The sequence below is a fragment of the Mesoplodon bidens genome, assembly GCF_964165515.1.
Source record: "Mesoplodon bidens genome assembly, chromosome: 10".
Taxonomy (NCBI): domain Eukaryota; kingdom Metazoa; phylum Chordata; class Mammalia; order Artiodactyla; family Ziphiidae; genus Mesoplodon; species Mesoplodon bidens.
Window position 1 is genome coordinate 49,286,988 of NC_138172.1, and position 23,670 is coordinate 49,310,657.

At 40.7% G+C, this 23,670-nt stretch overlaps 1 protein-coding gene across 1 annotated transcript in view; it reads left to right on the top strand.

Annotated features, from left to right (window-relative positions):
* Positions 1 to 22,803, top strand: part of MLH1 (mutL homolog 1) — a 57,937-nt gene extending 35,134 nt beyond the window's left edge. The window contains exons 14-19 of the mRNA XM_081245805.1: positions 14,997 to 15,105; positions 15,963 to 16,026; positions 19,462 to 19,626; positions 20,416 to 20,508; positions 20,808 to 20,921; positions 22,491 to 22,803. Of these exons, the coding sequence (XP_081101931.1) occupies positions 14,997 to 15,105; positions 15,963 to 16,026; positions 19,462 to 19,626; positions 20,416 to 20,508; positions 20,808 to 20,921; positions 22,491 to 22,658 (713 nt within the window). The 3' untranslated portion in view covers positions 22,659 to 22,803. The remainder of the gene's footprint in view (positions 1 to 14,996; positions 15,106 to 15,962; positions 16,027 to 19,461; positions 19,627 to 20,415; positions 20,509 to 20,807; positions 20,922 to 22,490) is intronic.
* The last annotated feature ends 867 nt before the right edge of the window (positions 22,804 to 23,670 follow it).

The following is a 23,670-nucleotide window of genomic DNA, read 5'->3' on the forward strand; positions in this document are numbered from 1 at the left end:
CCTTGGTCAGGTTTATTCCTAAATATTTTATTTTTGGGGGTGTGATTTTGAAAGCTATTGTTTTTTTACATTCTCTTTCTGATATTTCATTGTTAGTATAAAGAAATGCAACCAATTTCTGTGTGTTAATCTTGTATCCTGCTACCTTGTTGAACTCATTTATCAGTTTTAGTAGTTTTTGTGTGGAGTCTTTAGGGTTTTCTGTATATAGAATCATGTTATCTGCATATAATGACAATTTTACCTCTTCCCTTCCAATTTGGATATCTTTTATTTCTTTTTCTTATCTGATTGCAGTGACTAGGTCTTGTAATAGTATGTTGAATAGAAGAGACGAGAGTGGGCATCCTTGTCTTTTTCCAGATTTTAGCGGGAAGGCTTTCAGCTTTTCACTGTTTAGTATTATATGGGCTGTGGATTTGTCATAAATAGCTTTTATTATGTTGAGATATGTTTCCTCTATACCCACTTTCATAAGAGTTTTTAATCATGAATGGTTGTAGAATTTTGTCAAATGCTTTCTCTGCATCTATTGAGGTGATCATGTGGTTGTTGTCTTTTCTGTGGTGTATCACATTGATTGATTTGCGAATGTTGAACCATTCTTGTGAACTTGGGATGAATCCCACTTGACTGTGGTGTATGATCTTTTTTATGTGTTGTTGGATTTGGTTTGCTAATATTTTGTTGAGAATTTTTACATCTATATTCATCAAAGATATTGGCCTCTAATTTTCTTTTTCGGTGGTGTCTTTGGTTTTAGTATCATGGGTGATGGTGGCTTCATAGAATGTCTTTGGGAGTGTTCTCTTCTCATCAGTTTTTTTGGAAGAGTTTGAGAAGGATCAGTATAAGTTCTTCTATGTAGGTTTGGTAGAATTTGCCTGTGAAGCCATCTGGTCATAGACTTTCATTAGTAGTGATTGGTCTGTTCACATTATCTGTTTCTTCTTGATTCAGTTTTGGTGGGCTGTATGTTTCTAGAAACTTGTCTGTTTCTTCTAGGTTGTTGAATTTGTTGGCATGTTCATAGTATTCCCTTATGGTTTTTTGTACTTCTGTGGTGTTGGTTGTTATGTCTCCTTTTTCATTTCTTATCTTGTTTATTTGGGTTCTCTCTCTTTTCTTCTTGGTGAGCCTGGCCAGAGGTTGGTCGATATTGTTTAACCTTTTAAAGAACCGGCTCTTGGTTTATTGAGTTTTTCTATTGTTTTTTTAATCTCTATTTTATTTATTTCCTCTCTGATCTTGAGTATTTCCTTCCTTCTGCTGACTAGGTTTTGTTCTTCTTTTTCTAATTCTTTTAAGTGGTATATTATGTTGTTTGAGATTTTTCTTGTTTTTTGAGGAAGGTCTATATGGCTGTGAACTTCCCTCTAAGAAATGGTTTTGCTGCATCCCATAGATTTTGTATGGTTGTGTTTTTATTGTCATTTGTCGCAAGGTATTTTTAAATTTTCTTTGATTTCATTATTGACCTGGTGGGGTTTTTTTAGTAGCATGTTGTTTAGTCTCCATGTAATCGTTTTTTTCCACATATTTCTGTGGTTGATTTCTAGTTTCATGCTGTTGTGGTCAGAAAAGATGCTCGAGACAATTTCTATATCCTTAAGTTTGTTGAGGCTTGTTTTGTGGCCCAGTGTGTGGTCAATCCTAGAGAATGTTCCATATGCACTTGGAAAGAATTTCTTTTTTTTTTGGATGTAATATCCTGAAAATATCAATTAAGTCTAATTAACTGTTCTATTGTATTATTATTATTTTTTAAAATTGATTTTTATTGGAGTGTAGTTGATATACAATGTTGTGTTAGTTTCACTTGTACAACAAAGTGAATCAGTTATACATATATCCACTCATTTGTAGATTCTATTCCCATATACGTCATTACAGAGTACGGAGAAGAGTTCTATAAACTTTTTTTTTTTTTTACATCTTTACTGGAGTATAATTGCTTTACAATGGTGTGTTAGTTTCTGCTTTATAACAAAGTGCATCAGTTATACATATACATATGTTCCCATATCTCTTCCCTCTTGCGTCTCCCTCCCTCCCACCCTCCCTGTCCCACCCCTCTAGGTGGTCACAGAGCACCGAGCTGATCTCCCTGTGCTATGCGGCTGCTTCCCACTAGCTATCTGTTTTACGTTTGGTAGTGTATATATGTCCATGCCTCTCTCTCGCTTTGTCACAGCTTACCCTTCCCCCTCCCCATATCCTCAAGTCCATTCTCTAGTAGGTCTGTGTCTTTATTCCTGTCTTACCCCTAGGTTCTTCATGACATTTTTTTTCTTAAATTCCATATATATGTGTTAGCATACGGTATTTGTCTTTCTCTTTCTGACTTACTTCACTCTGTATGACAGACTCTAGGTCCATCCACCTCATTACAAATAGCTCAATTTCGTTTCTTTTTATGGCTGAGTAATATTCCATTGTATATATGTGCCACATCTTCTTTATCCATTCATCCGATGATGGACACATAGGTTGTTTCCATCTCTGGGCTATTGTAAATAGAGCTGAAATGAACATTTTGATACATGACTCTTTTTGAATTATGGTTTTCTCAGGGTATATGCCCAGTAGTGGGATTGCTGGGTCATATGGTAGTTCTATTGGTAGTTTTTTAAGAAACCTCCAACCTCCACTGCATAGTGGCTGTGCCAATTCACATTCCCACCAGCAGTGCAAGAGTGTTCCCTTTTCTCCACACCCTCTCCAGCATTTATTGTTTCTAGATTTTTTTTGATGATGGCCATTCTGACTGGTGTGAGATGATATCTCATTGTAGTTTTGATTTGCATTTCTCTAATGATTAATGATGTTGAGAATTCTTTCATGTGTTTGTTGGCAGTCTGTATATCTTCTTTGGAGAAATGTCTGTTTAGGTCTTCTGCCCATTTTTTGGATTGGGTTGTTTGTTTTTTTGTTATTGAGCTGAATGAGCTGCTTGTAAATTTTGGAGATTAATCCTTTGTCAGTTGGTTCATTTGCAAATATTTTCTCCCATTCTGAGGGTTGTCTTTTCATCTTGTTTATGGTCTCCTTTGCTGTGCAAAAGCTTTTAAGTTTCATTAGGTCCCATTTCTTTATTTTTGTTTTTATTTCCATTTCTCTAGGAGGTGGGTCAAAAAGGATCTTGCTGTGATTTATGTCATAAAGTGTTCTGCTTATGTTTTCCTCTAAGAGTCTGTTTCTGGCCTTACATTTAGGTCTTTAATCCATTTTGAGCTTATTTTTGTGTATGGTATTAGGGAGTGATCTAATCTCATACTTTTACATGTACCTGTCCAGTTTTCCTAGCACCACTTATTGAAGTGGCTGTCCTTTCTCCACTGTACATTCCTGCCTCCTTCATCAAAGATAAGGTGACCATATGTGCGTGGGTTTATCTCTGGGCTTTCTATCCTGTTCCATTGATCTATCTTTCTGTTTTTGTGCCAGTACCGTACTGTCTTGATTACTGTAGCTTTGTAGTATAGTCTGAAGTCAGGGAGCCTAATTCCTCCAGCTCCGTTTTTCATTCTCAAGATTGCTTTGGCTATTCGGGGTCTTTTGTGTTTCCATACAAATTGTGAAATTTTCTGTTCTAGTTCTGTGGAAAATGCCAGTGGTAGTTTGATAGGGACTGCACTGAATCTGTAGATTGCATTGGGTGGTAGAGTCATTTTCACAGTGTTGATTCTTCCAATCCAAGAACATGGTATATCTCTCCATCTGTTTGTATCATCTTTAATTTCTGTCATCAGTGTCTTATAATTTTCTGCATACAGGTCTTTTGTCTCCTTAGGTAGGTTTATTCCTAGATATTTTATTCTTTTTGTTGCAGTGGTAAATGGGAGTGTTTCCTTGATTTCACTTTCAGATTTTTCATCATTAGTATATAGGAATGCCAGAGATTTCTGTGCATTAATTTTGTATCCTGCTACTTTACCAAATTCATTGATTAGCTCTAGTAGTTTTCTGGTAGCATCTTTAGGATTCTCTATGTATAGTATCATGTCATCTGCAAACAGTGACAGCTTTACTTCTTCTTTTCCGATTTGGATTCCTTTTATTTCCTTTTCTTCTCTGATTGCTGTGGCTAAAACTTCCAAAACTATGTTGAATAAGAGTGGTGAGAGTGGGCAACCTTGTCTTGTTCCTGATCTTAGTGGAAGTGGTTTCAGTTTTTCACCATTGAGGATGATGTTGGCTGTGGGTTTGTCATATATGGCCTTTATTATGTTGAGGAAAGTTCCCTCTATGCCTACTTTCTGCAGGGTTTTTATTATAAATCGGTGTTGAATTTTGTTGAAAGCTTTCTCTGCATCTGTTGAGATGATCATATGGTTTTTCTCCTTCAATTTGTTAATATGGTGTATCACATTGATGGATTTGTGTATATTGAAGAATCCTTGCATTCCTGGAATAAACCCCACTTGATCATGGTGTATGATCCTTTTAATGTGCTGTTGGATTCTGTTTGCTAGTATTTTGTTGAGGATTTTTGCATCTATGTTCATCAGTGATATTGGCCTGTAGTTTTCTTTCTTTGTGACATCCTTGCCTGGTTTTGGTATCAAGCTGATGGTGGCCTCGTAGAATGAGTTTGGGAGTGCTGCTCCCTCTGCTATATTTTGGAAGAGTTTGAGAAGGATAGGTGTTAGCTCCCCTCTAAATGTTTGATAGAATTCACCTGTGAAGCCATCTGGTCCTGGGCTTTTGTTTGTTGGAAGATTTTTAATCACAGTATTCAATTTCAGTGCTTGTGATTGGTCTGTTCATATTTTCTGTTTCTTCCTGATTCAGTCTTGGCAGGTTGTGCATTTCTAAAAATTTGTCAGTTTCTTCCAGGTTTTCCATTTTATTGGCATAGAATTGCTTGTAGTAATCTCTCATGATCTTATGTATTTGTGCAGTGTCAGTTGTTACTTCTCCTTTTTCATTTCTAATTCTATTGATTTGAGTTTTCTCCCTTTTTTTTTCTTGATGTGTCTGGCTAATGGTTTATCAATTTTGTTTATCTTCTCAAAGAACCAGCTTTTAGTTTTATTGATCTTTGCTATCGTTTCCTTCATTTCTTTTTCATTTATTTCTGATGTGATTTTTATGATTTTTTTCCTTCTGCTAACTTTGGGGTTTTTTTGTTCTTCTTTCTCTAATTGCTTTAGGTGCAAGGTTAGGTTGTTCATTCGAGATGTTTCCTGTTTCTTAAGGTTGGATTGTATTGCTATAAACTTCCCTCTTAGAACTGCTTTTGCTGCATCCCATAGTTTTTGGGTCGTCGTGTCACCATTGTCATTTGTCTCTAGGTATTTTTTAATTTCCTCTTTGAATTCTTCAGTGATCACTTTGTTATTAAGTAGTGTATTGTTTAGCCTCCATGTGTTTGCAATTTTTACAGATCTTTTCCTGTAATTGATATCTAGTCTCATAGCGTTGTGGTCGGAAGAGATACTTGATACAATTTCAATTTTCTTAAATTTACCGAGGCTTGATTTGTGATTCAAGATATGATCTGTCTTGGAGAATGTTCCATGAGTACTTGAGAAAAATGTGTATTCTGTTGTTTTTGGATGGAATGTCCTATAAATATCAGTTAAGTCCATCTTGTTTAATGTATCATTTAAAGCTTGTGTTTCATTATTTATATTCAATTTGGATGATCTGTCCATTGATGAAAGTGGGGTGTTAAATATCCTTACTCTGAATGTGTTACTGTCCATTTCCCCTTTTATGACTGTTAGTATTTGCCTTATGTATTGAGGTGCTCCTATGTTGGGTGCATAAATATTTACAATTGTTATATCTTCTTCTTGGATCGATCCCTGGATCATTATGTAGTGTCCTTCTTTGTCTCTTCTAATAGTCTTTATTTTAAAGTCTATTTTGTCTGATATAAGAATTGCTATTCCAGCTTTCTTTTGGTTTCTCTTTGCATGGAATATCTTTTTCCATCCCCTTACTTTCAGTCTGTACGTGTCTCTAGGTCTGAAGTGGATCTCTTGTAGACAACATATATATGGGTCTTGGTTTTGTATCCATTCAGCCAATCTTTTGGTGGGAGCATTTAATCCATTTACATTTAAGGTAATTATTGATATGTATGTTCCTATTCCCATTTTCTTAATTGTTTTGGGTTAGTTAGTATATATCTTTTCCTTCTGTTGTGTTTCTTGCCTAGAGAAGTTCCTTTAGCATTTGTTGTAAAGCTGGTTTGGTGGTGCTGAACTCTCTCAGCTTTTGCTTGTCTGTAAAGGTTTTAATTTCTCCATCAAATCTGAATGAGATCCTTGCTGGTTAGAGTAATCTTGGTTGCAGGTTTTTCTCCTTCATCACTTTAAATATGTCCTGCCAGTCCCTCCTGCCAGTCCCTTCTGGCTTGCAGATCTTTCTGCTGAAAGATCAGCTGTTAACCTTATGGGGATTCCCTTGTGTGTTATTTGTTGTTTTCCCCTTGCTGCTTTTATATGTTTTCTTTGTATTTAATTTTTGACAGTTTGATTAATATGTGTCTTGGCATATTTCTCCTTGGATTTATCCTGTATGGGACTCTCTGTGCTTCCTGGACTTAATTAACTATTTCCTTTCCCATATTAGGGAAATTTTCAACTATAATCTCTTCAAATATTTTCTTAGTCCCTTTCTTTTTCTCTTCTTCTTCTGGAACTCCTATAATTCAAATGTTGGTGCATTTAATGTTGTCCCAGTGGTCTCTGAGACTGTCCTCATTTATTTTCCTTTTTTTTCTTTATTCTGCTCTGCAGTAGTTATTTCCACTATTTTATCTTCCAGGGTCACTTATCCATTCTTCTGCCTCAGTTATTCTGCTATTGATCCCACCTAGAGTATCTTTAATTTCATTTATTGTGTTGTTCATCGTTGTTTGTTTTATCTTTAGTTCTTCTAGGTCCTTGTTAACTGTTTCTTGCATTTTGTCTATTTCCAAGATTTTGGATCATCTTTACTATCATTATTCCTAATTCTTTTTCAGGTAGACTGCCTATTTCCTCTTCATTTGTTAGGTTTGGTGGGTTTTTATCTTGCTCCTTCACCTGCTGTGTGTTTTTCTGTCTTCTCATTTTGCTTATCTTACTGTGTTTGGGGTCTCCTTTTTGCAGGCTGCAGGTTCGTAGTTCCTGTTGTTTTTGTTGTCTGTCCCCAGTGGCTAAGGTTGGTTCAGTGGGTAGTGTAGGCTTCCTGGTGGAGGGGACTAGTGCCTGTGTTCTGGTGGATGAGGCCGGATCTTGTCTTTCTGGTGGGCAGGTCCACGTCTGGTGGTGTGTTTTGGGGTGTCTGTGGACTTATGATTTTAGGCAGCCTCTCTGCTAATGGGTGGTGTTGTGTTCCTGTCTTGCTAGTTGTTTGGCATAGGGTGTCCAGCACTGTAGCTTGCTGGTCGTTGAGTGAAGCTGGGTGCTGGTGTTGAGAATGAGATCTCTGGGAGATTTTCACCTTTTGATATTATGTGGAGCTGGGAGGTCTCTTGTGGACCAGTGTCCTGAAGTTGGCTCTCCCACCTCAGAGGGACAGCATTGACTCCTGGCTGTAGCACCAAGAGCCTTTCATCCACACGGCTCAGAATAAAAGGGAGAGAAAGTAGAAAGAAAGAATTAGAAGAAAGAAAGGAAGGAAGAAAGAAAGAAAGAAAAAGAGAAAGAAAGGAGGGAAGGAGGGAGGGAGATGGGAAGGAAGGAAGAAAGAAAGTAGATAAAATAGTTATTAAAATAAAAAATAATTATTAAGAAAAAGAAATTAAAAACAAAAACAAACAAAAAAAACGGACGGATAGAACCCTAGGACAAATGGTGGAAGCAAAGCTATACAGACAAAATCTCACACAGAAGCATACACATACACACTCACAAAAAGCGGAAAAGGGGAAAAAATCATAAATCTTGCTCTCAAAGTCCACCTCCTCAATTTGGGATGATTTGTTGTCTATTCAGGTATTCCACAGATGCAGGGTACATTACGTTGATTGTGGAGCTTTAATCCGCTGCTTGTGAGGCTGCTGGGAGAGATTTCCCTTTCTCTTCTTTGTTCTCACAGCTCCCGGGGCTCAGCTTTGGATTTGGCCCCGCCTCTGCGTGTAGGTCGCTGGAGGGCGTCTGTTCTTCGCTCAGACAGGACGGGGTTAAAGGAGCAGCTGCTTCGGGGACTCTGGCTCACTCAGGCCGGGGTGGAGGGAGGGGCACGGAGTGCGGGGCGAGCCTGTGGCAGCAGAGGCCGGCGTGACGTTGCAGCAGCCTGAGGCGCGCCGTGCGTTCTCCCGGGGAAGTTGTCCCTGGATCCCGGGACCCCGGCAGTGGCGGGCTGCACAGGCTCCCTGGAAGGGGGGTGTGGATAGTGACCTGTGCTCGCACACAGGCTTCTTGGTGGCGGCAGCAGCGGCCTTAGAGTCTTATGCCCGTCTCTGGGGTCCGCGCTTTTAGCCGCGGCTCGCGCCCGTCTCTGGAGCTCCTTTAAGCAGCGCTCTTAATCCCCTCTCCTCGCGCACCAGGAAACAAAAAGGGAAGAGAAAGTCTCTTGCCTCTTCGGTAGGTCCAGACTTTTCCCGGACTCCCTCCCGGCTAGCCGTGGTGCACTAACCCCTTCAGGCTGTTTTCACGCCGCCAACCCTAGTCCTCTCCCTGCGCTCCGACCACCGAAGCCCGAGCCTCAGCTCTCAGCCCCGCCTGCCCCAGCGGGTGAGCAGACAAGCCTCTCGGGCTAGTGAGTGCCGGTCGGCACCGATCCTCTGTGCGGGAATCTCTCCGCTTTGCCCTCCACACCCCTGTGGCTGCGCTCTCCTCCGCGGCTCCGAAGCTTCCCCCTCCTCCACCCGCAGTCTGCCCGCGAAGGGGCTTCCTAGTGTGTGGAAACCTTTCCTCCTTCACAGCTCCCTCTCACTGGTGCAGGTCCCGTCCGTATCCTTTTGTCTCTGTTTATTCTTTTTTCTTTTGCCCTACCCAGGTACATGGAAACTTTCTTGCCTTTTGGGAGGTCTGAGGTCTTCTGCCAGCGTTCAGTAGGTGTTCTGTAGGAGTTGTTCCACGTGTAGATGTATTTCTGGTGTATGTGTGGGGAGGAAGGTGATCTCTGCGTCTTACTCTTCCGCCATCTTCCCCTCCTCTCGGAAATCACTTTAATATTTGCACTTAGGACCGGCCCGCCGTCCCCATGACTGTCGCGGCTTCGGGCACCGGTGCCCGCTCCCTCTGTTGTATTATTTAGGATCTCTGTTGCCTCACTGATTTCCTGTCCAGAATATCTGTCCATTGATGTGAGTGGGATGTTAAAGCTTCCTACTGTTATTGTATTCTTGTCAATTTCTCCCTTTATATCTTTTAGTATTTGTCTTAGGTATTTGGGTACTCCTGTATTAGTTGCATATATGTTGACCTGTATTAGGTGCATATATGAATGTAATAATCCTCTTCTTGCATTAATTCTTTTATTATTACACAGTGTCCTTCTTTATCTTTCTTCATGGCTTTTGTTTTAAAGTCTATCTTGTCTGTTACGAATATTACAACCCCTGCTTTCTTTTCATTTCTGTTTGCATGAAATACCTATTTCCATCTCCTTACTTTCAATCTCTGTGTGTCCTTTCCTCTAAGGTGGGTCTTTTGTAGGCAGCATGTTGTAGGCTCTTGCTTTTTTATCCAATCTGCCACTCTGTCTTTTGATTGGAGTGTTTAGTCCATTGACATTTAAGGTAATTATTGATAGATATATAGTTATCGCCATTATAAACTTTGCTTTCCCTTTGATTTTATATTTCTTCTTTGTCCCTTTTTTGTTTTTCCTTTTGTGGTTTGATGATTTTCTTTTGTATTACGCTTATGTTCTCTTCTTTTTGGTTTTTGTGAATCTATTGTATGTTTTTGATTTGTGGTTACCGTTTTTCAAGTATATTAACCCCTTCCTATATCTACTTGTCTTAGACTGGTAGTCATTTAGGCTCAAACACATTCTAGGGAATGAAAAAAAATCTACATTTTCTTACTTTTCTCCCCCCCCATTTTATGATTTTGATGTCCTTATTTACATCTTCATGTTCATCCTTTTGCTGTTTCATTGTGGTTATTATTCGTTTCACAGAATTTTTTTTTTTTAATCTGTGTACTGGCTTATTTAGGTGATTTGCTTTCTGATTGTGATTTTCTCTTTCCTATGGATTCTTTTCTATTTAGAGAAAACCTTTCAATATTTCCTTTAGGATAGGTTTAGTATTGCTGTATTCTTTTAGTTTTTGCTTGTCTGAGAAATTCTTTGTCCCTCCTTCTATTCTAAATGATAATCTTGCTGGGTAGAGTATCCTAGGTTGCAGATGTTTCCCTTTTAGGACTTTGGATGTATCTTGCCACTCCCTTCTGTGCTGCAGTGTTTCTGTAGAGAAATCAGCTGATAGCCTTATGGGGGTTCCCTTGCCTCCTTTGTTTTTCTCTTGCTGCCTTTAGAATCCTCTCTTTAACTTTTTCCATTTTTATTATAATATGTCTTGGTGTAGGTCTGTTTGGGTTTACCTTGTTTGAGATCCTCTGTGCTTCCTGTACCTGGATATCTGTTCCTTCTTTAGGTTTGGGAAGTTTTCAGCCATAATTTCTTCAAATACATTTTTGATCCCCTTTTCTCTTTCTTCCCCTTCTGGAATCCTTATTATGCATACATAGGCACAATTTATATTATCCCATAGGTCTCTTATGTTGCTTGCTTTCTTTTTTTTTTTTTTTTTTCATTTGGCTTTCTGTCTGCTGTTCTGATTGGGTCATTTCCATTATTCTATCTTCCTGGTTACTTATTCATTCTTCTGCATTATTTATTCTGCTATTCATTGTCTTTGGTTCAGTTTTCTTCTCAGCAAATGAGTTTTCTAATTTTTCTTGGTCCCTCTTTATAGCTTCTAGTTCCTTTTTACAGTACTCTGCATTTCTGTCAATAGCCTTTCTAAATTCCTTCAGTATTTCCATTGCCTCTTTTTTGAAATCGGTGTCTGTTAGACTGAAGAGGTCTGCTTCATTGCTTGTTATTTCAGGGGAATTCTCTTGGTCTTTTAATTGGGAGTGGTTCCTCTGCTTCTTCATTTTACTTATAGTTCTCTTGCTCTATGAGTTTAGGAGAAACAATTATCTGCTGTGGTCTTGGAGGGCTATTTATATGTGGAAGCGTCCCTGTGTAGCTTGTGTGGGTTTAAGATTTTTTGGTGTGAGGGCTGTTTTTAGTCTGGATGCCTGCCACCTCTTTCCTTAGTGTGTGCTGGCTGTTACCTCTTGATAGTGGATGTGCAGATGCTGTGGCTGGTGCCTCGTCGTGGAGTTCTCAGTGGCAGTGGCAGCTCACGTGTTGCCCCCAGAGCACATGATTAGAATGGAGGTGGCTCGGGACTGCTCCTGGAGTCTGGGAGGGCAAGGTGGGCAGCTCGAGACTGCTCCTGAAGTCCAGGGGGCAGCAGCGACTCGTGACTGCTCCTGGAGCTCGTGTAGGCAGTGTCTTGTTGCCTTAGAGCTTGCGCGGGTAGAAAGGCTGTAATGGTGGTTCCCGCCCCTCCCCTCACGCACTACTGACACAATGGCACCTGGCCTCTAAGGCAGCCCAGGCTTCCTCTGCATACACCATCAGGTGTGGTTGCACCAGGCTCCAGCCCCTTCAGGCTGCTTCCGTGCAGTCCATCCCAGTCCTCTCTCTGGGTCTGATCTCTGAAGCTCAAGCTTCTGCACCCAGCCCCCGCCTGTATCGGCAGACAGGTGTCTCAGGCTTGGAAGTGCAGAGCTGTGGTACTGACTGTCTGTGCATGTCTTTCTCTATTCTAACTGCTGCAAACTGGTTGCTGTGTTCTTCTCTGAGGTTCTGAAGCTCCCCCTCTGTCCTGGTTGATCTCCCCTCTGGTGACGGGACTTCCCAGGGTACAGGAACCTTTCCTCTTTTACAGCTTCATCCCAGGGATGCAGGTCCTGTCCCGATTCCTTTCTCGCTTTCTTTCTTCCCTTCCCTTCCCTTCCATCCCCTCCCCTCCCCTCCCCTCCCTTCCCTTCCTTCTTTCTTTCCTTTCTTTTTTGCCCCACTTGGTTATGTGGAGATTTTCTTGCCCTTTCAGAGGTCTAAGGTCTTCTGCCAGTGTTCAGTAGATATCCTGGGAGAATTGTTCACGTGTAGATGTATTTTTGATGTACTTGTGGGAGGAGGTGAGCTTCACGTCCTAGTACTCTGCCATCTTGATCACTCTTCTACCACACATTGGCCTTTTAATCTTATTTAGGAAATTCTTTCTATCTCTGGGATAATTAAATCTGTATTCTTATATTATCTCCTAAAATGCTTATACTTAAATCTCTAGTCCACTTGGAATTAATTTTTGGTATATGGTGTTACAGTCACAGTTTCCATGTGAATATCTCATTGTTCCATATTATGTTGTTACTGTCAGTTTGTTTGGGTTTAGCCAGTATTTTCTGCTCATAATTCTTTTCCTCAGACCTTTCATGGTCTGCCCTAAGCACCTCCTTCTGTGGGGCCTGAGATGGCAAGCTGAGTTTTGCTTTGTCTAATCCATCTTTATTTTGATAAGTTTCTTTGCTGGGTTTAAAATTCCAGATTGGCAATTATTTTTTTCTCAGTGCATTGAAGGTGTTATTTTATCAGTCGTTGGCTTCTATTGTTGCTGTTGAAAATTCAGCTGTCAGTCTTATATTTTAATACTTTGTGGGTCATCTCTCTTTTCTCTCTGAGAGCTTTTAAGATCTCTTTAGTGTCCTGCTTATCTCAGGTGTGGATTTTGTTGGGCTTCCTGGAGCTGAGGTTTGGTGTCTTTCATCACTTCTGGGATATTCTCTGATCTTTTGTCTTGAGAGTCTCCAGTTACTGTCTCCCTGTCCCCTGCCCCTTCTGGGACTTACTTACATATTTATTCTTCTCCATATTGCATAAGTTATCTTTCATATTTTCCATTTCTTTGTCTCTCTGTGCTGCACTTCAGATAATTTTTTTAGATCTACCTTACCATTAATTACCTTGCCAACTTTGTCCACTCTGTTCAGTCTATCTTGATTTTTAATTTCAGTTATTATATTTTTTATTTTTAGAAATTTTGTTTTTTTTTTGAAATCTCCTTGATCATTTTTAATATAAACTTATTTTTATTAACTTTGGTTTAAATTTTTAAGATTGAGTCAGAATAAAATCATTTTCCCCAGTGTTTACCATGGTATTTTGACCCCCACCTGTTAGCATATTAAAATACAAAAGATGTTGTATCACGTGACCTTGCCAAAGGTGCAGATAGAGACAATTCTACTTTTTTCCTTTCATATTTTTATACTGTTTCCTTGCCTCACTACAATGGTTAGGACCCCCAGTACAACGTCAAATAGGATGAGTGAGCATGGGTGTTAATTATCTTGTTCTCCATTGTGGAAAGAACACTTTCAGTATTTCACTGTTAAACATGATGTTAGCTGGAGGTTTTTCATAGATGCCCTTCTCAGATTAAGGTAGTTATTTTCTCTTCCTAGTTTGCTGAGAGTTTTTAATTATAAATTGTTGTTGTCTAATACTCTTTCTATATCTAAAATGATCATGTATTTCTCATTTATTCTGTTAATATGGTGAGATTTTCCAAACGCTAAATCACCTTGCTTTCCTGGGCTAATCTCTTCTTGATTGTATTATTCTTTTTTTTTTTTAATATATTGCTGGATTTAAATTGCTGATGTTTTGTTCAGGATTTTTGCACCTATGACTGTAAAGGATATTGGTCTAAAATTTTCCTTTTTTCAGTGTCTTCTCAGGTTTTGTATTAGGGTTATGCTAACCTTGTGAGGTAGGAATTATTCTTCCTTTATTTTTTGAAAGAGTTTATGTAAGATTGGTGTTATTTCTGTTTCCTTTTTCTATTTTTTAAATTGCACTATAGTTGATTTACAATATTGTTAGTTTCAGGTGTACAGCAGAGTCATTCAGTTATACACACACACACACACACACACACACACACACATATATTCTTTTTCAGATTCTTTTCCATTACAGGTTATTACAAGATGTTGAATATAGTTTGCTGTGGTATGCAGTAGGTCCTTGTTGTTTTATATATAGTGTATATCTGTTAATCCCATAATCCTAATTAATCCCCACCTGCTTTGCTCTTTCGTAACCATAAATTTGTTTTCTATGTCTGTGAGTCTGTTTCTGTTTTGTAAATAAGTTTATTTGTATTATTTTTTAGATTCCACATGTAAGTGATATCATGTATTTGTCTTTCCTTGATCAGTTTTGATAGTCTCCTGCCACTTATTCAATGTCTTAATATCTCTTAAGCATACTGAACATGCTTATTATTTTATCATCTTTGCCAGTATTTCCAGTCTCTAAAACTTGGCAGATGTGATTCTGTGATTTCTTCTGGATTCTAATTCTTGGTGCCTAGTTTCTTTGTGTATTTTGTAACTTTTTGACCATTAAGTCCTGGTACTTTATCTGTGAGGAATTATTTGAAATCTGGGTTGAAGATGAATTTCTGCAGAGAGAATTTGCATTTGATTCTATCAGGAACCTGGAGGAACAGTCAGCCCTGGAATCAGTTTAAACTCAAATCTCTACTTTAAGTTGTCAAGCAACCTGCTTAGTGTGAATCCTGGCTGTGAAAGAGGGGAAGTGGCCTCCTGTTACAGTCCACATTTCGCACCATTCCTAGGCTTCTGTTTTTCTTTCTCTACACCTCAGAGCCTGCAAAAACTGAAGTTCTTGATACCTGCAGTTCCTCCAGTGTCTTTGGATAAAGCTGGTTTCAGAGCTCTTGTTACTTCTCTGGCTTCCTGCTTTGTCTTGGATTGTGATCTTTGAGCATTCCTAAGCCTTTTGGCAATTCCTTGTTGCATTTTGAAAGATTAGTTCTATCTTATTCCTTCTTTGTGTATACTTTCAGCAAGAGGTTCCGTTCAGGTACCTGTTTTTTGTCTCTAGTTCTGGTGCTTTGGGCTGCAGAGAGGTGTTGGTGGGGTGCAGTTACTGACCTGTGTCTTGTTTTCCAGCTCTCCGGGAGGTGCTGCGTAACCACTCGTTTGTGGGCTGTGTGAATCCTCAATGGGCCTTGGCACAGCATCAGACCAAGTTATACCTTCTCAACACCACCAAACTTAGGTAAATCGGTGCGAATGTGAAAAAGGCAGAGCTGCTAGAAGAGTAGTCCTGGAGGCAGAGGCAGGAAAAGCTGGGGGAGAGCAGGATGACATAGTTGGAAAGGGCCCTGGTTTTAGCGTCACATGTCGTTTCACACCTGGGCTCAACCATTTACCATTTATGTGACCATGGACAAGTCACTTTCCTAATCTGCGTCTCGGATTTCTCATCTGTAAGATGAGAAATTTGGGTTATTACTACTTAACTTGCAGGGTTTTGTGAAGGTAAAATTACATGAGACGCCTGGGTTTGGTAGATGCCCGGTGCTCAATAAAAGCCCTGAAGGGCTTAGTGCTGGTGGAGCACTGCAGCGTGTGCTGTGTACAGTAGGGTGCTGTGGGAGATGCTCTGGCGGACGTCTGCTGCATCACCCACTCTCAGCCCTTTAAATCCAACTGATTGGATTTAAAACCGGGGTTACGTCCCTGCCCTCCCTATACAGCCCATATTTTTAAAATGTTGAGTTGTAAAAGAAGTGATTTATAGGATTCTTTGCAAGTGGGGAAAAGGTGAGCAAACAAAAACTCCTTCTTAACTTTATCACTACTGAGTGTTAGAACCTTTTACAGCACCAGAGGGGTGGGGACAGAGCACGGGTGATGACAAGGCAGATGGTCTTAGTGGTCTGACCTGTGTGCAGAGGCCGGCCGCCAAAGCCCTGGTGGAGCAGGAGATCCCAGGACTGTTAGAAAGGCCACTGCGAGGCAGCATAATTCTGTCCTACCTGTCTCGGGTTCTCTCTCCCATTTTGTCCCTACTGCTTGGCTCTGAAGCATGGATTTAGCTTTTCCTTAATGTCACTTCATTTTTATTTTCAGTGAAGAACTGTTCTACCAGATTCTCATTTATGATTTTGCCAATTTTGGTGTTCTGAGGTTATCGGTAAGTTTATTTCCTGGTTCTCATTTCTGAAACTTCAACAACTGGTCATTTCTGAAAATAGCTCTGCCTTATTATCTTATTTGTAGTATATTAAATTTTTCTAAATATGCTTAGAATAGTTTATTGTATGATTTGCATATGGAGGTATCTTCATATAGTTTTATACAAAGCAGAACAGTCATTGGTAGCCAACTTAAATTTTTATTATTATTATTATAGAAATTAATACATATCTACTTAAGAAAACTTGGAAAGAGATAAAAATAGAAGTAAACATTCTTTAAAGCCCATGACCCAAACACAACTCCAGCTAACAAGTTTAGTCCATTTCTTTCAAGACCTTGTCATTGCCTAATTTTAATTTAGAGTTAAAAATCATTACTATCTATGTAGTTTCATGTCTTCTTTTTACATTTGACATACTCTATAAAAAAGCCCTCTGGAATTTTTATTGGGATTGTGTTGAATCTATGGATCAATTTGGGGAGAAAATCTTTTGTTAATTTATCCCTAAATATTTCATATTTTTGGGATACTATTGTAAGTGACATTTTTATAAATTGCCAGTTGTTTGTTGCTAGTATCTAGAAATACAAGTGTTTTGGTACATTAATCTTATATCTTGCAACCTAGTTAAACTCACTTAGTAGTTCTAGTAGCTTTTTTATTGACTCCAGCAGATTTTCTATGTAGATGATCATAGCATCTGTGAGTAAAGACAGTTTTATTCCTTCCTTTCCAATCTGGATGCCTTTTCTTACTTTCTCTTGCTTGATTACACTGGCAAGAAGCTTAGTACAAGGTTGAACAGTAGTGGTGAGAATGGAAATCCTTCCTCTTATTCCTGATCTTGGGGGAAGCATTCGGTTTTTGACTATGAAGTATGCTTTCTGCCGTCGGTAGGTTTTTTGTAGATGACCCTTAGGCGGTTGAGGAAGTTCCCTTCTATTCCTTGTTTACTTAGAGTTTTTATTCAGGAACGGATGCTGAATTTTTTCAGATGCTTCCTCTGTATCTGTTCAGATAATTGTGTGGTTTTCCTTTTTTTAGTTTGTTAATATAGTGAATTACATTGATTGATTTTCATATTTTAAACCAGTCTTGCATTCCTGGGGTGAACCCTGCTTATACATGATGTATTATCCTTTTTATATATTACTGGAATTGATTTGTCAAAATTTCGCTTACAACTTTTTTTTTGGCTGGGCTGCGCGGCTTGTGGGATCTTAGTTCCCTGATCAGGGATTGAACCCGGGCCCTGGCAGTGAAAGTGCGGAGTCCTAACCTCTGGACCACCAGGGAAGTCCCTTGTTTACAACTCTTAACATCTGCATTCACGAATGATATTGGTGTGTAGTTTTCTTGTACTGTCTTTGTCTGGTTTTGGTATGGGGTAATGCTAGCCTCATAGAATGAGTCGGGAAATACTTTTTCCTTTTCCATCTTCCAAAAGAGTTTGTGTGGAATTGTTTATTCCTTAAATGTTTGGTAAAATTCATCAGTGAAGCCATCTGGGCCTGGAGATTTCCTCACAGGAAGATTTTTAACTAAAAATTCAATTTCTTTCATAGATATAGAGCTATTCATGTTAGCTTTTTCTTGAGTGAGCCTTGGTATTTGGTTTCTTTCAAGGAATTTGTCCGTTTAAGTTTTCAAATTTATTGCCATAAAGTTGTTCAGAATATTTTTTATTCTTTTAATGTCTGTAGATCTGTACTGATGTACTGTACTCTGTCATTCCTAATATTGGTAATTTATATCGTTTTAACTTGATCAGTCTGGCTGAGGGTTTGATCTCAACTGATTTTTTGTTTCATTGATTTTTCTGTTTATTTTCTGATTTCTATTTCATTGCTACCTGCTCTCATCTTTGTATTTCCTTTCCTCTACTTATTTTAAGTTTAATTTGTTTTTCTGTTTCAGAAGCTGAGGTCACTGATTTGAGATCTTTCTTTTCTAGTATAGGTGTTAAGTACTGTAAATTTCTCCCAAGTGCTGCTTTAGCAGCTTCCCACACATTTTGATAAGTTGTTTTCATTTTCATTCAGTTCAGAATACTTTCTAAATTCCCTTTTGATTTTTTCTTTGACCCTCACATTATTTAGAAGTATATTACTTAGTTTCTAATTACTTGGGGATTTTCCAGAGATCTGGTATTGATTTCTAATTTGATTCCATTTAATAAAAGTTATTTATTTCATTTTATTTTTTGGCTGCATTGAGTCTTCGTTGCTGAACGTGGGCTTTCTGTAGTTGCCACAAGCAGGGGCTACTCTTCGTTGTGGTGTGTGGGCTTCTCATTGTGGTTGCTTTTCTTGTTGCAGAGCATAGGCTCTAGGTGCGTGGGCTTCAGTAGTTGTGGCTTGCGGGCTCTAGAGCACAGGCTCAGTAGTTGTGGCACACGGGCTTAGTTGCTCCTTGGCATGTGGGATCTTCCCGGACCAGGACTCGAACCCATGTCCCCTGCATTGGTAGGCGGATTCTCAACCACTGCGCCACCAGGGAACCCCTTAATTCCATTTTTGCAGGGAACATATTGGAATCCTTTTACACTTATTGAGACTTGTTTTATGGCCCAGAATATAGTCTATGTTGGTAAATACTTTATGTGCACTTGAAAATGGGCTTGTTGAGTAGAATATTCTATAAATGGCAGGTGTATCGAGTTGGTAGTGATGCTCAAATCTTCTGTATCCTGATTTTCTGTCTACTTGTTCTATCAATTATTGGGGAAAGGATGTTGAAGCCTCCAAGTAATTGTGTCTATTTCTCTTAACAGTTCTGTTTTATCCTTCATATATTTTAAAGCTCTGTTGTTGAGTGCATAAACATTTAGGATTGTTAGGTCTTTCTGTTAATTGACTCCTCTGTTGTTATGAAAAAGTAAGAACAGTGTATTGTGGGTTTATAATATGTAAAATGTATGACAACAGTTACCATGTCTGAAGGAGAGAAATGGAAGAAAATTTAGGCATCTTATTTTTCACAATAGATTATATAGTCTTCTTCCCAATCAGATGATTTACCTGAAATGTCATTCGATTTAACTTACTCTCCTTCCCCCTTGCTTTAGTTATGGGTAAGGCAGTAGGAAGAAATGAATGATCTGCTTAGTGTCTGCCTTGTGATTTTCTAGAAATACGAAATTGGGGTCCTTAAAGCTACACAGAAGGAAAGTGCCTCCTCACGGCCTCGCCTTTCCCACCTGTTCAGCAGGTCTTTTTGTTGGTCACACCTTCTCTGTTGAAATGGCCATTGGTGAGGAGGAGGATGAGCTTCTGTTGTGGATTTTCAGGTGTTTTCTTTGGGGGAACTGCGGAATGAGTGTTACATTGGTCGCTCCTCACCTACTGTTGTGAAGATGGTTTTGTGGGAATTCAGGCTGCGTTTGGATGCCCTGTTATGCTCACCCCTAATGTTTTTGATCCTTCCTAGGAGCCAGCACCACTCTTTGACCTCGCCATGCTTGCCTTAGATAGTCCTGAGAGTGGCTGGACAGAGGAAGATGGTCCCAAAGAAGGACTTGCCGAATACATTGTTGAGTTTCTGAAAAAGAAGGCTGAGATGCTTGCAGACTACTTCTCTTTGGAGATTGATGAGGTGGGTGATGGTTATTTTTATACCTCCATTGTATTCTTCAGATAAGAGTCAAGTTCTGTAGTTGGTCCAGGATCAAGACAAGAAGGCTGGGCCCCTTCTCAGAAGCAGCCTGTGACCTCTGTGACATCTACACTCCCTATTTGCATTTCTAGGTTCCACAACTTTTTTTTTTTTTTTTTTTTTTTTTTTTTTTTTGTGGTACGTGGGCCTCCCACTGTTGCGGCCTCTCCCGTTGCGGCGCACAGGCTCAGCGGCCATGGCTCACGGCCCGAGCCGCTCCGCGGCACGTGGGATCCTCCCGGACCGGAGCACGAACCCGTGTCCCCTGCATCGGCAGGCGGACTCCCAACCACTGCGCCACCAGGGAAGCCCTAGGTTCCACAACTTTTATCATCCATTCGTGCCCATTCCTGTCCCCAGGGTGCAGGACCCAGGCAGGAGGAGAGCAGAATCCCACGGTCCCTGCAGGCCCCAGTGAAGGAGATGATGCTTTGCCACTTGCTCTCCTAAGAGGTTTCTTCCTCTTACCCCTTGATTTCTGGGGCCTTCCTCGATGTGTTCTTTGGTTGGTGAGCAGATCCAAAGAGAAGGTGGCTCTGCTACATGTCAGGACAGAAAGCTGTAAGTGCTTAGTTCTGCTGCCCCCAGTGCCTAGACTGGTCAAGCACCTGGTTGCCCAGAACGGCAGGTCTGAGGACAAGACCTGGAGGAAGCACCCGAGAATTTGTTTAAACTAGACTGTAACAGCATGATTTCTTGTCCCCTGTCCTGGACTTTTTCCACAAGCAGGAAGGGAACCTGGTTGGATTACCCCTTCTGATCGACAACTACGTGCCCCCCTTGGAGGGTCTGCCTATCTTCATTCTCCGACTGGCCACTGAGGCAAGTGATGGAGCCAGTCTTGATGACAGTCCTGTGGGTGTGTGAGTGTGTGTATGGGAGGCGGGGAGGGCACATGGCCCTGCCGTCATCTGTAATGATGAAGAGGAAAAGGGTAGCATGGCTAAGGCCCCTCTCATCCCCGCCCACCCCAGCAATACTCAGTAGTTCCAACTTACAGCTAGCTTTAATGCCTGAAAAGTCACATTTAGTTTTTAAGTCGTCTGTTATCTCCATTTAGAAATGAAATGTGTTTAAAGCACATACCTATGTTGAGGTATTGAATTCTCTCTTTGGAGCAGGTGAACTGGGATGACGAAAAGGAATGTTTTGAAAGCCTCGGTAAAGAATGTGCGATGTTTTACTCCATCCGGAAGCAGTATGTGTCTGAGGAGTCGACCCTCTCAGGCCAGCAGGTATGAGGGAGAGCACTGGTGCCCGGGACTGGGGGCACAATCTTGCCCTCTCTAAATTCCTAGGATCCGCTGCATATAAGCTTCAAACACAATGGTCAGCTCTTACGAGTTTTATTTCCTTCTGAAATATAGAAGGTACCTCCAGAGTGATCTCACTGTCAGATGTACAAACACAAGCCATCGCAGTGAGAAAAGGGAAGTTTCAGGGCTAGTGGGTGGACTATATCTCCAATTGTGAGCCCAGAAGTGTGCAGCCCCAGCCTTCAGGTCTGGGTCAGTCTCCCCAGTCTCTTTCGGCTTGTGCCTCACTCTGCCTCTGACCACTGCTGTGCCAGGAGGACACGGCTGTACTTGGGTCAGGGCCCCAGCTCTTCTTACGGAAGGTCAGCCTGGGTTCCTCATGTTTCTGTGTCAGATGACAGTGCTCTTTCAATCCACAACTATTTCGGAGGGTTTGGCTGGGTTGGGGAGAGGGGACTGAAATACAGGAGTACCTCAGAGATTTTATTGGTTCCGTTTCAGACCACTGCAGTAAAGCTAGTTGCACAAATTTTTTTGTTTCCCAGTGCATATAAAAGTTATGTTTATACTATATACTGTAGTCTGTTGAGTGTACAGTATAGCACTGTCTCTAAAAAGCCAGTGTATATAGCTAAATTAAAAAATGCTGTTAGAAAAATGGAGCCAATAGGCTTGCTCAGTGCAGGGTTGCCACAAACGTTCAATTTGTGTTTAAAAAGAAAAGAAAAAAAAAAACCCGCAACAGTCTGCAAAGTGCAGTAAACTGAGGCCTGCCTGTAGTGTAAGAATGGAAGGGTGGCACTTTATACACATAACCGGCTCGGTGATTGCTCCTGGTCCTCCTCTGAGATGACATGCTGTTGCTCCAGCTTCATGGGTGAGGAAGCTAAGGGACAGTTTCAGCGGGTGCTCAAGGGTTCCCAGAGCCTGTGGGCGGTGGAGCGGAGGTCCAGTCCCAGGTCGTGTTGGCCAGAGCCCCTGGAACCATCTCATTCCAATGGAGGCGGCAAGATAGCACACTTACCAAACTGTGCTGAGAGTATCCCGTTTGATTGGAAACACTGACTTCAAGGTGAGGAAGGATGGATGGGAAAGAACATTTTTTTACATGAGGCAGCCTAAGGCTTAGATGTAGGAGGGGAAGGGTGGAGTAAAATCATCCTCATTTATTTTTTCATTTCTTACCTGTGGAGCTTTTTAGGAACTAGAACTACATTGAGGCTCCGAATTTCGTGGTAATTACGGGATGTACTTCCTACTACTGCCATCCACACATTCTGTTAGATCTGCTGCAGTAAACAGGCTCTTCCTGAATGGAAACAGCTTCCACGGGAGGAAGCATCACGAGAGCCACGACTGATTCTTTTCTTCCATCTCATGTCTCTGCTCAGGCCTGTAGGATCCCTGAGATGCTGGCCTAGAAAAGATACTTCACAAGCATTAGGTCACACAGCCCATTATAAGCCACCAAGACTCTCCAGGCCCAGTGCACATCAGCCAGGAGACCAGTGTAGACTGGGATGTGAACATCTAACACGTCTCTTTCAGAGTGAAGTGCCCACCTCTACTCCAAACCCCTGGAAGTGGACTGTGGAGCATGTCGTCTATAAAGCCTTCCGCTCACACCTTCTGCCTCCGAAACATTTCACAGAAGATGGAAACATCCTGCAGCTTGCTAATCTGCCCGATCTATATAAAGTCTTCGAGAGGTGTTAACTATGGTCGTCTATGGCCTCTGGGATGGGTCGTTCTTCCTCTGTATCCCGACATTGGTAGGTTGAACTCACACTTGCATTCTAACTAGTAGCAGTCCTTCATGCATGGTGGATTGACTATAAATAAATAGTCAAATTTGTCCTAACATGGTTTTTTATTTAATTTCATTACACTTGAAATTTTCCTAGATCCATTTTCACCTAGTGTATACTGATTGTGTTGAAGAATCCCAAAAGTAGTTTGAAAGCCTCCTGGATGTCTGATAAGAATTCTAAAAGGGCCTTAAAGACTTCTATAGATCATGCGTTGATTCGATTCCTTCTGTGTTCTGGTGGATTTCTAATATCAGGTGATAAATATTATGTTGGTTCAGGTGCCTTTTTAAAAAAGAGGTCCTGGGCTTCCCTGATGGCGCAGTGGTTGTGAGTCTGCCTGCCGATGCAGGGGACACGGGTTCGTGCCCCGGTCCGGGAGGATCCCACCTTCCACGGAGCGGCTGGGCCCGTGAGCCATGGCCGCTGGGCCTGCGCGTCCGGAGCCTGTGCTCCGCGACGGGAGAGGCCACAGCAGTGAGAGGCCCGCATACCGCAAAAAAAAAAAAAAAAAAAACAAAAAAAGAGGTCCTGAACCTATAAGAGGTGCTGATGATATTGTCAATTCAGCTTTCTACGTAGTCACTCTATTAGTACCTTCAGTAACCAAAGCTAATTAATTATTCTTAATTTAAAAACTTGAAGAAAATAGTCCTTATCCAGTCCAAAACAGGCATGAGTTTTTAAGTTAGCTCACTTTGTTAATGGCTATCAATACTACCAGCTTAAGATAAAGGAATTTCTAGGTATTCTTGTTTGAAGGGTGTTGTAAAAATACAAACTGAAACTGTAAGTACCATTAAAATGAGCTACCTTAATATTAGCCTGCGTTAATAGAAATGTGCAGTCAGCACAGGGAGGAAGAATGCCTATAGTTTTGAGGTAAAGTCCAGATTACAAGGCTCAGTGAAGAAAGTTCT